Source organism: Pelodiscus sinensis, chromosome 3 (assembly GCF_049634645.1).
Source record: "Pelodiscus sinensis isolate JC-2024 chromosome 3, ASM4963464v1, whole genome shotgun sequence".
Classification (NCBI taxonomy): domain Eukaryota; kingdom Metazoa; phylum Chordata; order Testudines; family Trionychidae; genus Pelodiscus; species Pelodiscus sinensis.
Genome location: NC_134713.1, coordinates 100,785,748 through 100,797,983, shown reverse-complemented (window position 1 = coordinate 100,797,983; position 12,236 = coordinate 100,785,748). Strand labels below are relative to the sequence as shown.

General features: G+C 46.1%; 1 protein-coding gene across 1 annotated transcript in view; it reads right to left on the bottom strand.

Moving 5' to 3' along the window:
* Positions 1 to 11,849, bottom strand: part of VTA1 (vesicle trafficking 1) — a 77,005-nt gene extending 65,156 nt beyond the window's left edge. Inside the window, exon 1 of the mRNA XM_075924313.1 lies at positions 11,637 to 11,849. Within this exon, the coding sequence (XP_075780428.1) occupies positions 11,637 to 11,745 (109 nt within the window). The 5' untranslated portion in view covers positions 11,746 to 11,849. The remainder of the gene's footprint in view (positions 1 to 11,636) is intronic.
* Positions 11,850 to 12,236: the final 387 nt, after the last annotated feature.

Below are 12,236 nucleotides of genomic sequence, written 5' to 3'. Positions count from 1 at the left end.
GTTACAGACAAACTTCTGGTCCTCCTACATAAAGTTTGAATAAAACTATAAGTCTGATCTAGGTAGCTTAAATACTGTGCAGCTACAGAACTATCAACATATTTAGACCGATTAAAATTGTATTCTATTGTTGAACAAACCCTGGATTTTTTTTTTTAAGTAATGAATTTAAAATTACTGGTTTTCACTACAGGACACTTCTGGTTATCATGATGAATAACCTGTTCATCTACTCTGAAAGGAGACAGAAATAGGACAGATTTAAGCTCTCAATCAAAAGAAAGAAACCAGGGGGATTGCCCCCAAAAGTACAGTAAACTTCTGATAATCCGGCACCTTTAGGACCCAGGGGGTGCCAGATTATCAAATATGCTGAACTATCAGAAGGGGGGGCTACGAGGGGTCTAGGATGGGGTCGGGGGGATGCCACCCCAGATCCCTTATAGCCTCCCCTTCCAATAGTCCGTCTCTGCCCCAGGCGTCCCCGATTCAGCCACTGCTGGTCAGTTTCAGCAGTGGCTGAATCAGGGATGCCTGGGGCAGAGAATATGGGGTGCTGCCTGGTTGGTCCCGCAGCGCCGCCTCTCGGCACTGAGACACCAACCCGGCAGCAACCCAGCTGCTCTTGGGGATGCCTGGGACAGAGCAGTTGGGGTGCTGCCGGGTCGGTCCCACAGCGCCGAAGAGTGGCACTACGGGACCAACCCGGCAGCACCCCAGCTGCTCTGCCCCAGGCGTCCCCGATTCAGCCGCTGCTGAAACGGATGAGCGGCTGACTCCAGGAAGCCCGGGACAGAGCAGCACCTCAGCTGCTCTGCCCCCGGCTTCCCCAATTCAGCTGCTGGTCAATTTCAGAAGTGGCTGAATCGGGGAATCCAGGCGCAGAGCAGCTCCTATTGTCCGGTAGCCAGAGTACTTCCAGGTTCCTGACGGTGCCGGACCGTCAGGAGTGCCGGAGCATTGGATGCCGGACCAATGGAGTTTTACTGTACTATGAAGATGCTAGCTATGGTCAGAGCAAACATAAGAAAAGCATAAAATATGAGAAAGATGACAATGGACAATAACTTATCTATAGACTTGCAAACAATAAGGTACCTAAAAGGTATCAAATTTTAATCTCTTAAATGGTCAGTATTAATATCTGCAACTTTAAAAGTCAGATTATTACATTTCACAAAACAACCAAAACAACACACTAACTCCAAGAGTCAATCTACTGAACTTCCTAAAACCTTACTTCAGCTTTAACCATCAGATATTCTAAACATCCCAAATACTTGAAACAGAGCTAACAATAGCAAATCAATAGCTTTCCAAATCAAATGCAATGTGCTTTCATGGGACAGTACTGAGAGTATCCAATTCAGGATGAAGTACTGAGAAAAAGGGCAAGCACAGCCCAATATTGGCTTTACTCCATTTCTATAGAACACCAAACCAGTCATAAAAGAACTTTTCACGCCACACTGGTTAACAAGATGTCAGAAAAGCAGTTCCTTCAGATACTCCAGTTTTTTTTGTATCACCAACAGAGGCATTGCTCATTAGGACGTGTGGTAATTAAAACCAGACTCATCAAAAAAAAGATTATTCCTGTCCCAAAGGCCTAGCCACACACCCAGATCAAAATATAGCTTAGATCTCGCCCCAAAACACACTGTTGCCAAGACTTAAGTATTTAAAGGTTTATTTATAAAAAGGAAAAATAGGGTGAGAGTTGAAATTGGTGAAAGGAACCAAATGAATACAACTGCAAAGTTCTTGGTTCAGTGGTGATAGACTAAATTGCTGGCTTAAGTCAAGTCTCAGGTCCTTCCAACAATATGGAAGTAACCACTGTCCCATTGTTAAACATGGATAGTCTTGAGGCTGGAGCAGGAAAAAAGCAAGATAGAAACATCTCCACGTCTTTTTATCACTTCTGCCATGTGGGAGGAATCCCATTGTCCTTACTGTGGAAAAGTACAGTAACAAGATGGTGTCCAGTCACAAGAGCTGTCACATGGACAAATCACCTGCCCATGCATGACTTAGTTCTTCACAGGCAGAGGCAACTGCCCACATGCCAATTTAAACATCCCTAAAAAGGCTCATCAGATGTGGATTTTGAGTCAAATACTTCCGATGGACCATTCTATTTTAACAGTTCCTCCGAGACGTGCTAACTAAATACTTTGTGGATATTGCTCTAGGAGTAAACATTTGAAATCAGGTATAGAGCCAAGACTCAGAACTTCAAATACAAAAATGATGCATTCCTGAAAATAGCACTATCATAACAAGCAAATCATAACTTTTTCACAGAACCTTAAAATGCCACATTTTGTGCAAGATTTTTTGCAAATATATAACTGCGGTTGCAACAATGATCTATTAGGGATGTTAATGTGTAGTCGACTAAACAATTAACTGATAAGTCTGGGCTTATCAATTAATCCTATTGACTACACACACTTCCCCCCCCCCAACTTTGCTGCCTCTATATCGTTCCTTGTCTCTTGATACAAGAAAAAAAATGAGACTGGTTCTACTGCATTTTAAAATTGCATATCAAGTTGTATTTTTCAGAACAGTTAATTATTTTGGTTATATGATCATGTGATATATACAGTAATTTTGTGTCCTGCAAACTTAGAATATAAACGATGCGAACACTTATTTGCTATCTGGACATCTACCAAATTCAGAGGTTTAAATTAATTCAGTTTACAACTAACAGGGGCCATGTCTGCCAACCTTAAAGAAATTGGAGAATAATAAAAAGTGGAAAAAACCTTTTGAAAATGTTGGTTAGGGGCTTTTTATCTGTTCCACTCAGTTTTTCAATCAAACAATGTCCAGTTAAGATTTTTGGGAGAAGTAAGCAACTTTAAATCTGGTATGTTTTTTCTTCCCTTGCATTTGAGGAAAATCACTAATGCATGGGGTGAGTAACGGACCATCTACATAGCAGGGCTTAGCTCCATTTCTGTAACTTATTTTGAGTTATGTCAACTGCATAGCTTATACCGAAATAGCTTATTTCAAAATTGGGAGCATCTCTACAGCACTTATTTTGAAACAGAGCACACTTCCTCTGACTTTCTCTAACAATGAGGTTTACAGGAGTCAGAGTAAGAAGTCCTCCAGCTTGGTAGTATTTTGATATTATTTCAAAATAACTGCCTGCTGTGTAGACGTGGACTAAGGGCTTTTTGCAACTGTGATGAGTTCAAAAAATTAATTTAAAGATTGTGGGACAGAGAGAAAGGATAGCAGAAAAAACCAGGGATTTAATTCTTTTCACATTTGTTTTATGCCCGTATAAGTCCACTGATTTCAACAGAGATACTTCATATTTGTATAATTGTGGTACCTATATCTCTGCTTCTTAGAAGTTACTACAATACACCATATAACTTGTACTATTTTATAATTATACTGCATTAACTGGCTATGGAAATACTATTTACCTATGCACAATGGAGAGTGTTGAAAGAATTCAGGGACAACAGTATTGCTTTCATTACTTGCATAGCTCTCAATACCTTTGAATTAGAGTGACTGTAACAAGAACATAATTTAGTTAATAGATATAATCTTGAAGTTTTACAGACTAATTTGAAAGGAGCAAGCAGTTGAAAGGTTGAAAAAAAAATATTAGTGTTGAAGAAATTTCCTTCACCAAACCTCTACAACAAAAGTGAACACTTAGAGAAGCAAGTAATTCTCTCTCTAGCACTGTTTAGTTTGGAGGCAGACTGCTCTTGAATATTACTTGAAGACAACTTTTTCTATAGGTAATGAACAGGACAGAGATTTACTATCAGAGTCTGCCTCCTTGTGTTTCGAAAATGACATCCCTTAAAGAAGGCATGCAAATCTATTAATCTAAGCTCCACCCATAGCCATACATACATATTTTAGAGTGTGTCTCACTGCGAGTCCATTTGTGCTAAAATTCCTCCTAAATGGTAAGAGCTGGAGCCACAAAATTTGGTATGCACCTTCTTCTTACTCCAACTTAAAGCAAGGTCAGGGTTTGGTTGTGCCAGGAAAAAGAGTAATGTCAGGAACGGGACTAATTTCCAGAAACTGAAAATGGAGGAGAAGAGAAGGGAGACGTAATACTGAAAGCGTGCAATGGGGGAGAGGGGAAGACACGAGCCCACAGGGAGAAGCTTTACTGCAGAGGGACTACTAGGGGCAGCCACATCAGCAAGAGACTGGCCAGATGAGGACAGGGCTCTTCAATTGATCAGGTAAGTGGCCCCTCCTTCCCCCAGCCCCAGCTCCTCTCCCCTAGAGGCGGCCCCTCCCACTCAACTAGGACCCGTATGGCTCCCCCAGGAAGTTCCCTCCACAGAGGCCAGGGCCAGGAATTATGGTCTGGCCCAGGACAGGCTGCGGGCCACGGAAAGGCTCCTGCAGGCCAGGAGTAGCTCCTGGAGCCTCTTCCTCCCCACAGAAACCTTGCAGGCTGTGGGGCGTCTGCTATAGCACATGGCCAGAACCCAGAGCCAGCTTCATCCCCAAAAAGCATGTGGCCCACAGGCTACAAGCCAGGGCCAGTGCACATAATTCCAGCCCCACCCCAGGAAGAACCACCCAACCAGGGACTGCAGCCCCACTCCTGCAGGAGAAGCCTCCAGCTAGAGAGGGCAGCCCAGTCCCTCCAGGGCCACACAGCATCACTCTTGCTCCCTAGGCAGCCCCAGTAAGTACCTTCTTCTAGTCCCCTGCCTGACTCCTGAACCTCCCCTCATACATCTTGACCTGAGGTGTAATTTTTAAAATTATTATAGTCTAAATGTACATATTTCTGTTTGCTGTTTTTGTGAAAAAAAACCCCAATATGTTACAACTTGTGCTACTTCACCACTACACTATGCTTCTTGATTTTTAGCTACTTAATTTCTTTACAGACTGAAAGCCACTAAACTAAGAGAATGTCTATAACACAGAAGGGGGCAAATTATGGCTTACAAGCCATATCTGGTCCATCAGACACTTCAGTCCAGCCCCTAAGGTACCGACAGAGAGTGGGGTTGAGATATCATTGGTGAGATGCCAGCCCAACTCCCAGGTACTGTGGTGTGCAGAAGTGGCTAGCATCCAGCCTTCTCCCCTTCCTGCAGCTTCAGCTGCCCCTGAGCTTGGGCAGCATAGTGGTGGCGGTGCAGCTGGGCAGCACGATGAGAGGGCAAAGTGCGGAGGGGTTGGGGGGAAGAGGGGAGTCTGGATAGGAGGTGGAGATCCTAGGGGGATGGAAAAGTTGGAAAATGGGCAGAGACCAGGCTACACTTGGTTGTTTGGGGAGGCACAGGATCCCCCAGCCTTTCTTACCCAGCCCTCCATACAATTTCTGTATCTGATGTGATCCCCAAGCCAAAAAGTTTGCCCACCCCTGTTCTAAGGCAGAAGTTCTCAAACCGTGGTCCAACGAGCTCCATTCAGGTGATCCATAGATAGTTCCCTCTAAGGTCTGCACCTAGGAGGCCGCAGATGAGAATGAAGGACTGCCCAGCTATGTGCCTGGACCCTGAACTACAGATGTCTATGCTTAAGTAGATAACAGGTAAGCATCACCCTCATCAGGTGAAGTCTAATGGCTAATGGTTAACGGGATGGCCCAGCTGGGATGCCAGGCTGGAGCAGCTCTCTGTCCTTGGTGGGCACCACCCTGCCTCTAGCTGCCTCCTATGGGTGAGGGACGCTCCAGCTTGGCTGTAGCAGCCCCTACCCATGGCGGAGGGCTCTCCAATCCAGATAGCCTGCCCATCCCCATTTAAGCAGTTAACTGGTTAAACGTTATATGTAATCAGTTAACTGATGAAACGGGATGTTACATCCCTATCCTGGACCGTCACATGTAAGATGAGTAAAGCATGCAAATCCATGGATATCTGTGGCTCATTTTTAAGAATACAGATGTGGATACAAATTTTAGAAACCCTTCATTATGGATATCTGGTTTATATTTGTAGGTATCTGCATCTGTAGACATGGATACGCATAGATCATTTTTGAAGATCCAGATACTAATTTTGTATCCCTGCAGGGTTCTAAAGGCGAGGGTGGCAGCCTTGCAGGGGAGGCGGAAATAGGGCTGGTGTGAAGGAAATAGAAGGTAGGTAGGGGGCAGTGGGATAAGAAGAGGGGCAGGAGGAATTTGGAACATGAAGGTTTGTGGAAGCCAGGCTGTGGCTGATGGAGAGATACAGCCTTCCCAGTCTCAGCTCTACGGCTGTTGTGGCAGGAAAGAGAGCCCCCTGATATTAATATAGGAGTTGCGTGTTATCAGTAGAATAAAAAACCTTAATATTAAGGTTTTCTTAATATAGTGCTTTCATATAAAACACTTTACAACAGTTTAACGGTACAAACAACATTTGAAAATATTAAGAGGTCTGCTGAGAAACTCAGCAATTTTCAAGAGGTCCATGAAAAAAAAAGTTTGAGAACTGCTGATTTAGAGGCAGAAAATCACACCACCAGTTCAAGTATCAAACTCTGTTCATAACACAAACTTAACACCCATTATTAGTTGAAATGGAGGAGAGGGAAGGGAGCAGTAGGAAGTTACATACAGCAGTAATATCAAGGAGTGTTTCAACTCAACAATGGGCAGAAATGCCCTTAGGCTCTGGTACTGCCAACATTCATAAGCATGCTTAATTTACTATCTTGAACAGTCACAAGAAGTCACTCGGAGCACTCACAGTAAAATTAAACATACATTTGCAGGATCAAAGACTCCTTGATCCCTCAATTTCTTGTCCATGCATGAAATGCCATTGACATGGAGTTCAAAGGGGCTCTACAGCAGCAGTTACAAACCACGGGTCACCGTGAACGCCTGTCTGCTGGGCCGCGGCACACTGCCAACCAATGCCCCCAGCTCTGCAGTTTAAAAGTAGTAGAATCTGGGTGTGCAGGCAAACCGGCTCCTACTACATTTAAACTGCAGAACTGTAGCGGGGATAGGTCCTGGACCGACGCAAACCAGGACTGTCCAGTCCCAGCTCACGCCAGGTCCAGAAGCTCCTGTTCTCAGTGGCTGGGCTGGCCATGAGTACAGGCTGCCACAGCTGCTCTGAACAGAGGCTGCTTCATGGCAGCAGCTCCTCTCCGCAGGAAGCCTCTGCCTACTACTAGCAGAGGCTGCATTGCGGCAGTCCCCACCCCATCCCAATCCAAATCCCACCCCACTGCTGTGTCTGATGGGGAGGTGGCACTAGGGAGATGGTGCTGGAGGGAACCGGCTTCTAAACCAGCTCTTCCCCAGCACTGGCTCCTGTACCCCCTTGCTGCCTCTCATACAGAGGCCGCTAGGAGGGAGGAGAAGCGAGTAGTGAAGTACTCAACTTGAGTAGTATCACAGGGGTAGCCGTGTTAGTCTGGATCTGCAAAAGCAACAAGGAGTCCTGTAGCACCTTATAGACTAAGAGATGTATTGGAGCATAAGCTTTCGTGGGCAAAGACCCACTTCATCAGAGGCATGTAGTGGAAATTTCCAGAGGCAGGTATAAATATGCAGGCAAGAATCAGGCTAGAGATAATGAGGTAAATTCAACCAGGGAGGATGAGGCCCACTTCTAGCAGCTGATCTGGAAGTGTGAACACCAAGAGAGTAGAAACTGCTTTTGTAATTGGCTAGCCATTTACAGTCTGGCTGTGTCTACACTGGGCCACTTATTCCGGAAAATCAGCCGCTTTTCTGGAATAAGCTGCGAGCTGTCTACACTGGCCCTTGAATTTCTGGAAAAGCAACGATGCTCTACTGTACAAAATCAGCCGCTATTCAGGAAAAACTATTCTGCTCCCGCTCGGGCATAAGTCCTTATTCCGGAACACTCTTCCAGAAAAGGGCCAGTGTAGACAGCCCAGTAGTCTTTTCCAGAAAAAAGCCCCGATCGCGAAAATGGCGATCGGGGCTCTTTTCCGGAAAAGCGCGTCTACATTGGCCACAGACGCTTTTCCGGGAAAAGGGCTTTTCTGGAAAAGCAGCCTGCCAATGTAGACACTCCTTTTCCGGAAAAACTGAAAACGGAATAGTATTCCGTTTGAAGCATTTCCGGAAATTCATGCCAGTGTAGACACAGCCTCTGTGTTTAATCCTGAGCTGATGGGTGTCAAATTTGCAGATGAACTGTAGCTCGTTTCTCTCTGAAGTCTGTTCCTAAAGTTTTTTTGCTGCAGGATGGCTACCTTTAAATCTGCTATTGTGTGTCCAGGGAGACTGAAGTGTTCTCCTACAGGTTTTTGTATATTACCATTCCCAGGGCTTGACAAACTACGTAATCTACTGGCCTGTGGCAAGTAGATTACAACCCGGAAGAGCAGGGTTCGGGCGATCTGCGCATGCACAGATTGCCAGACAGCGTGGCTGGTGAGCAGGGCTCGCCACGGCTCAGCGAGCCCTAGCCATTCCTAATATCTGATTTGTGTCCATATATTCTTTTGCGTAGGGACTGTCCAGTTTAGGGTTACTGTGGTGCAGTGTTGGTGGTGAAAATATGCTTCAGGTAGGCGGGTTGTCTGTGGGTGAGGACTGGCCTACCTCCCAAGGTCTATGAAACTGAGGGATCATTGTCCAGGATGGGTTGTAGATCACTGGTGATGCGTTGGAGAGGTTTTAGCTAAGGACTGTAGGTGATGACCAGTGGTGTTCTGTTGGTTTCTTTTTTGGGCTTGTCCCGCAGCAGGATGCTTCTAGGTACACGTCTGGCTCTGTACCACAGTAACTCTAATCAGGAACCAATCCCACATAAATGGACACAAATCTGAAAATTTGACACCATCAGCTCAGGATTAAACAAAGACTGTGAATGGCTAGCCAATTACAAAAGCAGTTTCTACTCTCTTGGTGTTCACACCTCCAGATCAGCTGCTAGAAATGGGCCTCATCCTCCCTGACTGAATGTATCTCATTATCTCTAGCCTGATTCGTGCCTGCATATTTATACCTACTCCTGGAAATTTCCACTACATGCATCTGACAAAGTGGGTCTTTGCCCACGAAAGCTTATGCTCCAATACATCTGTTAGTCTATAAGGTGCTACAGGACTCCTTGTCAACTTGACTACTCGTTTACAGCCCTAATATGAAACACTACTCAAAGTTTTGAAATAATTGTAGTGATATCTGATACTTTTGCTCTGTGACATTTAAAAGGATTCAGAATCTAAATAGCATATGGTTTTGAAAACAAGATGTCATCACTTTTTACTTTAATTTGTAATGTAATGAGAAATGTTATGTCATTGGAACATTTTTCAGCTATGTTCAATAAGACAGTAAGCACACTTACATGGCGAGATGCGAAAGTCAAGGACTTACTTACACTAATTTAAAGCACAAGCAGGGATATACCACAAATCATATAAAATTTACTAGCACTTTCTCTCATCTCTCAAGTATTTTATTCACTCAAGTTGAAATATCACAAAATACACTGAATTATCAGAACATATTATACTGTAATAAGAAGTTCGTTTTTTTCCTACGTGCTCCTGAGGACTCTAGATTTTAGAACCAATACATAAATCAAGAAAACATGAGAAATTAGTATTGGTTAGCCGCGTTATTCTGAATGTGCATAATCAACGAGAAGTCCTGTGGCACTTCATAGATTAACAGATTTACTGGAGCATAAGCTTCCGTGGGCAAAGACCCACTTTCTCAGATGCATAACATATTGGTTAGTCAAACATTTCTGCATTTAGTTTCATCAGAACAAAAACTGCATTTACTTGCTTACATGAAACTATGATATGTATGAAATAGTTAGATATTGTGTTATATCTGATAAAAATGGAAGCACTTTCGGATTAGCTAGTGCTTCCTGTCACATAAGATGTCTTTGAATTGTTTTACTAGAATCATCCAGAAAAGACTATTAGAAACATTCAGTTTTCCTGTTATTTTACAGGTGCCTTGATTCAACTTGCTGACATTTTATTATTAGCATATTATTCATGAGCAGGATATGAAGACTAGGATCAATCTTGTGACTCTGAGTTGCCTATGTTTTTCAAAACACTGCAAGCCTGCATTTTCAGTTCAACTCTGTATACAAATAAATACTTCGTATTGGCTAAAAAGGTCCTTTTCCTATTTACTCCTTTATGAAAATATACTGTTGCAAGCTAACCTCCAAAAAATTACCTCAAAATTATCTCAAAGGGAAAGAATAAGTCATTCAAGAGACAAAAGCAGTAAGGCCTGCAATACACCTAAAACTTAGTTTGACCTAGCTATGTTGCTCAATAATGTGAATAATTCACATCTTTGAGAGATAATTAGGCCAGCCTAAGCCCCCATATAGACACCACTAACTCAAAGGACAAATTCTTGTTGCCCTACTACTGCTTCTCAAAGCAGTGGGTTAACTACAAGTACAGAAAAACCCTTCTGTCATTGTAACATGGGTCTATATCGGGGCTGGCAAAGGGGCTTCTGTAGGGGAGCATGCAGTCTCCTCCCCCACCAAGGGTGAATGGTGGCTAGAGAGAAATGTTGGCTGTTTTAAAACAGCTGGCGGTTCTCTCTAACTCCCATGTGCCCCTGGCTTGGCAGGGACAGAGGGCGGGAGACTGTGTGCTCCTCCCACCCCTAGGCCCTGATTGGTCTGGAGGTGGGGGAGCATGCAAGGTCTCCTCCTGCTGTGGCACCTAGAGGGAACTGCCAGCTGTTTTAAAACAACTGGCAATTGTCTCCAGGCACTGAGGAGACTTCACATACTCCCCCATCCCCAAGCCAATCAGGGTCTGTGGGTAGGGGAGCACGAGAAGTCTCCTGGCCTTACCCCTTCTGGGGCAGCCTGGGGCCACTTCAGAAACATATGAAGTGGCTCCTTTCTAAGAATTATTGCCCATCCCTGGTCTATATTGTAGCAGCACAGCTGCAGCACTGCAATTATGCTGCTGCCCTTGTAAACAAGTCCTAGGATAATATAACCCCCTACTCTACTGCAGATGAGCAAGGGCCATTCTATGCTACAATGCTACTCCAGCCCATTTGCACTGATGCAGTTGTGCCGCTGTAGCGCACATGCTCTAGGAGGACACACTATTCTGACGCTAAGAGCACTGTCCTACCCCGTGGTGATAAATAATGATGTGAACAGTTAATGACTTGGTGATTAAGATGATCTGAATTCGCCTCTGTTTCTCTATTTTTTGAGTCAACTTTTACCCATTTGTCTATTGCAAAGAGGCACCTGAAAGCTGCCACCACTGACTCTATTTAACCTCTTGTGACAATTATTGCAACTTGCCAGGTGGCCCAGTTACTACATTGAGGTGACCGTGGGGCACGCAGGCCGTGCTTTGCTAGATGTGTGGGCATAAATAACGCGGGGAACGGGGGACGATCCGAACCGGGCGCTCCGCGCATTAACAGCCACAGGGCGCCAGACGAGCTGATACGTTATAAGCCAGTGTCTGTGCCGGCAGCGGGGGGAGCGGCCCGGCGATAGCCGGGGTCGGGCTGGCAGAGCACGCGGGAGGCTGCAGCGCTGCTGGGGGCGGGGCAGAGTCACGGGCTGGGCGGGGCTGGCGAGGCCCGGAGGATCCGTGCGGGGGGGGGAGGGGCTCACGCGCTTGCGGAGTGTGGGCGGGGCTAGCGCGGCCCTTGCCGCTTCACTCACAGTAATAGGCCACCACCGGCTCCCGCTTGTCCAGCTCCTGCGCCGTTCGCAGATGATGCTGGAGGCTCTTGAACTGCGCAGGCAGCGGTGGAAGGGCCGGGGACGCCATGACGCCCCAGAGCGGAGCCGCGGCGGCAGCACGAATACCAACAACTACCACGCCCGACCCGCGCGCTCCGCTTCCGCTTCCGGTGCTGGGACAGCGCCCGGCCGACCTAGGCGCGCGCGCGTGCGTGGATTGGCGGGAGGGGCGTTCAGGGGGCGGGGCTCTTCACTCCAGCAGCAGCGCCAGCTGGTGAGCGGCAGGGAGGGGCGGGGCAGCCCTGCCGAGTGACGCAGCGGAGCGCGCGGCCCGCCTGAACAATTGCGTTAGAATTCGGGGTGGCTCCAGGGGGCGTGTCGCTGCCGCTGCCGTCTCCTCCTCCTCGTGGAATGTGGCACGAGGCCTGCCCAGTGCAACTCTACTACTAAGGGAAGCCACATGGGCCCCTGGCGTGAAGGCTGCTCTTGCCAGGGGAAAGCCCGCTCCACTTTGCGTGGAAAGAGTTGGAATTGACTTGCTGTTGCTATGTACCCTTGCCGGCTCATCTTTGCCTTCCT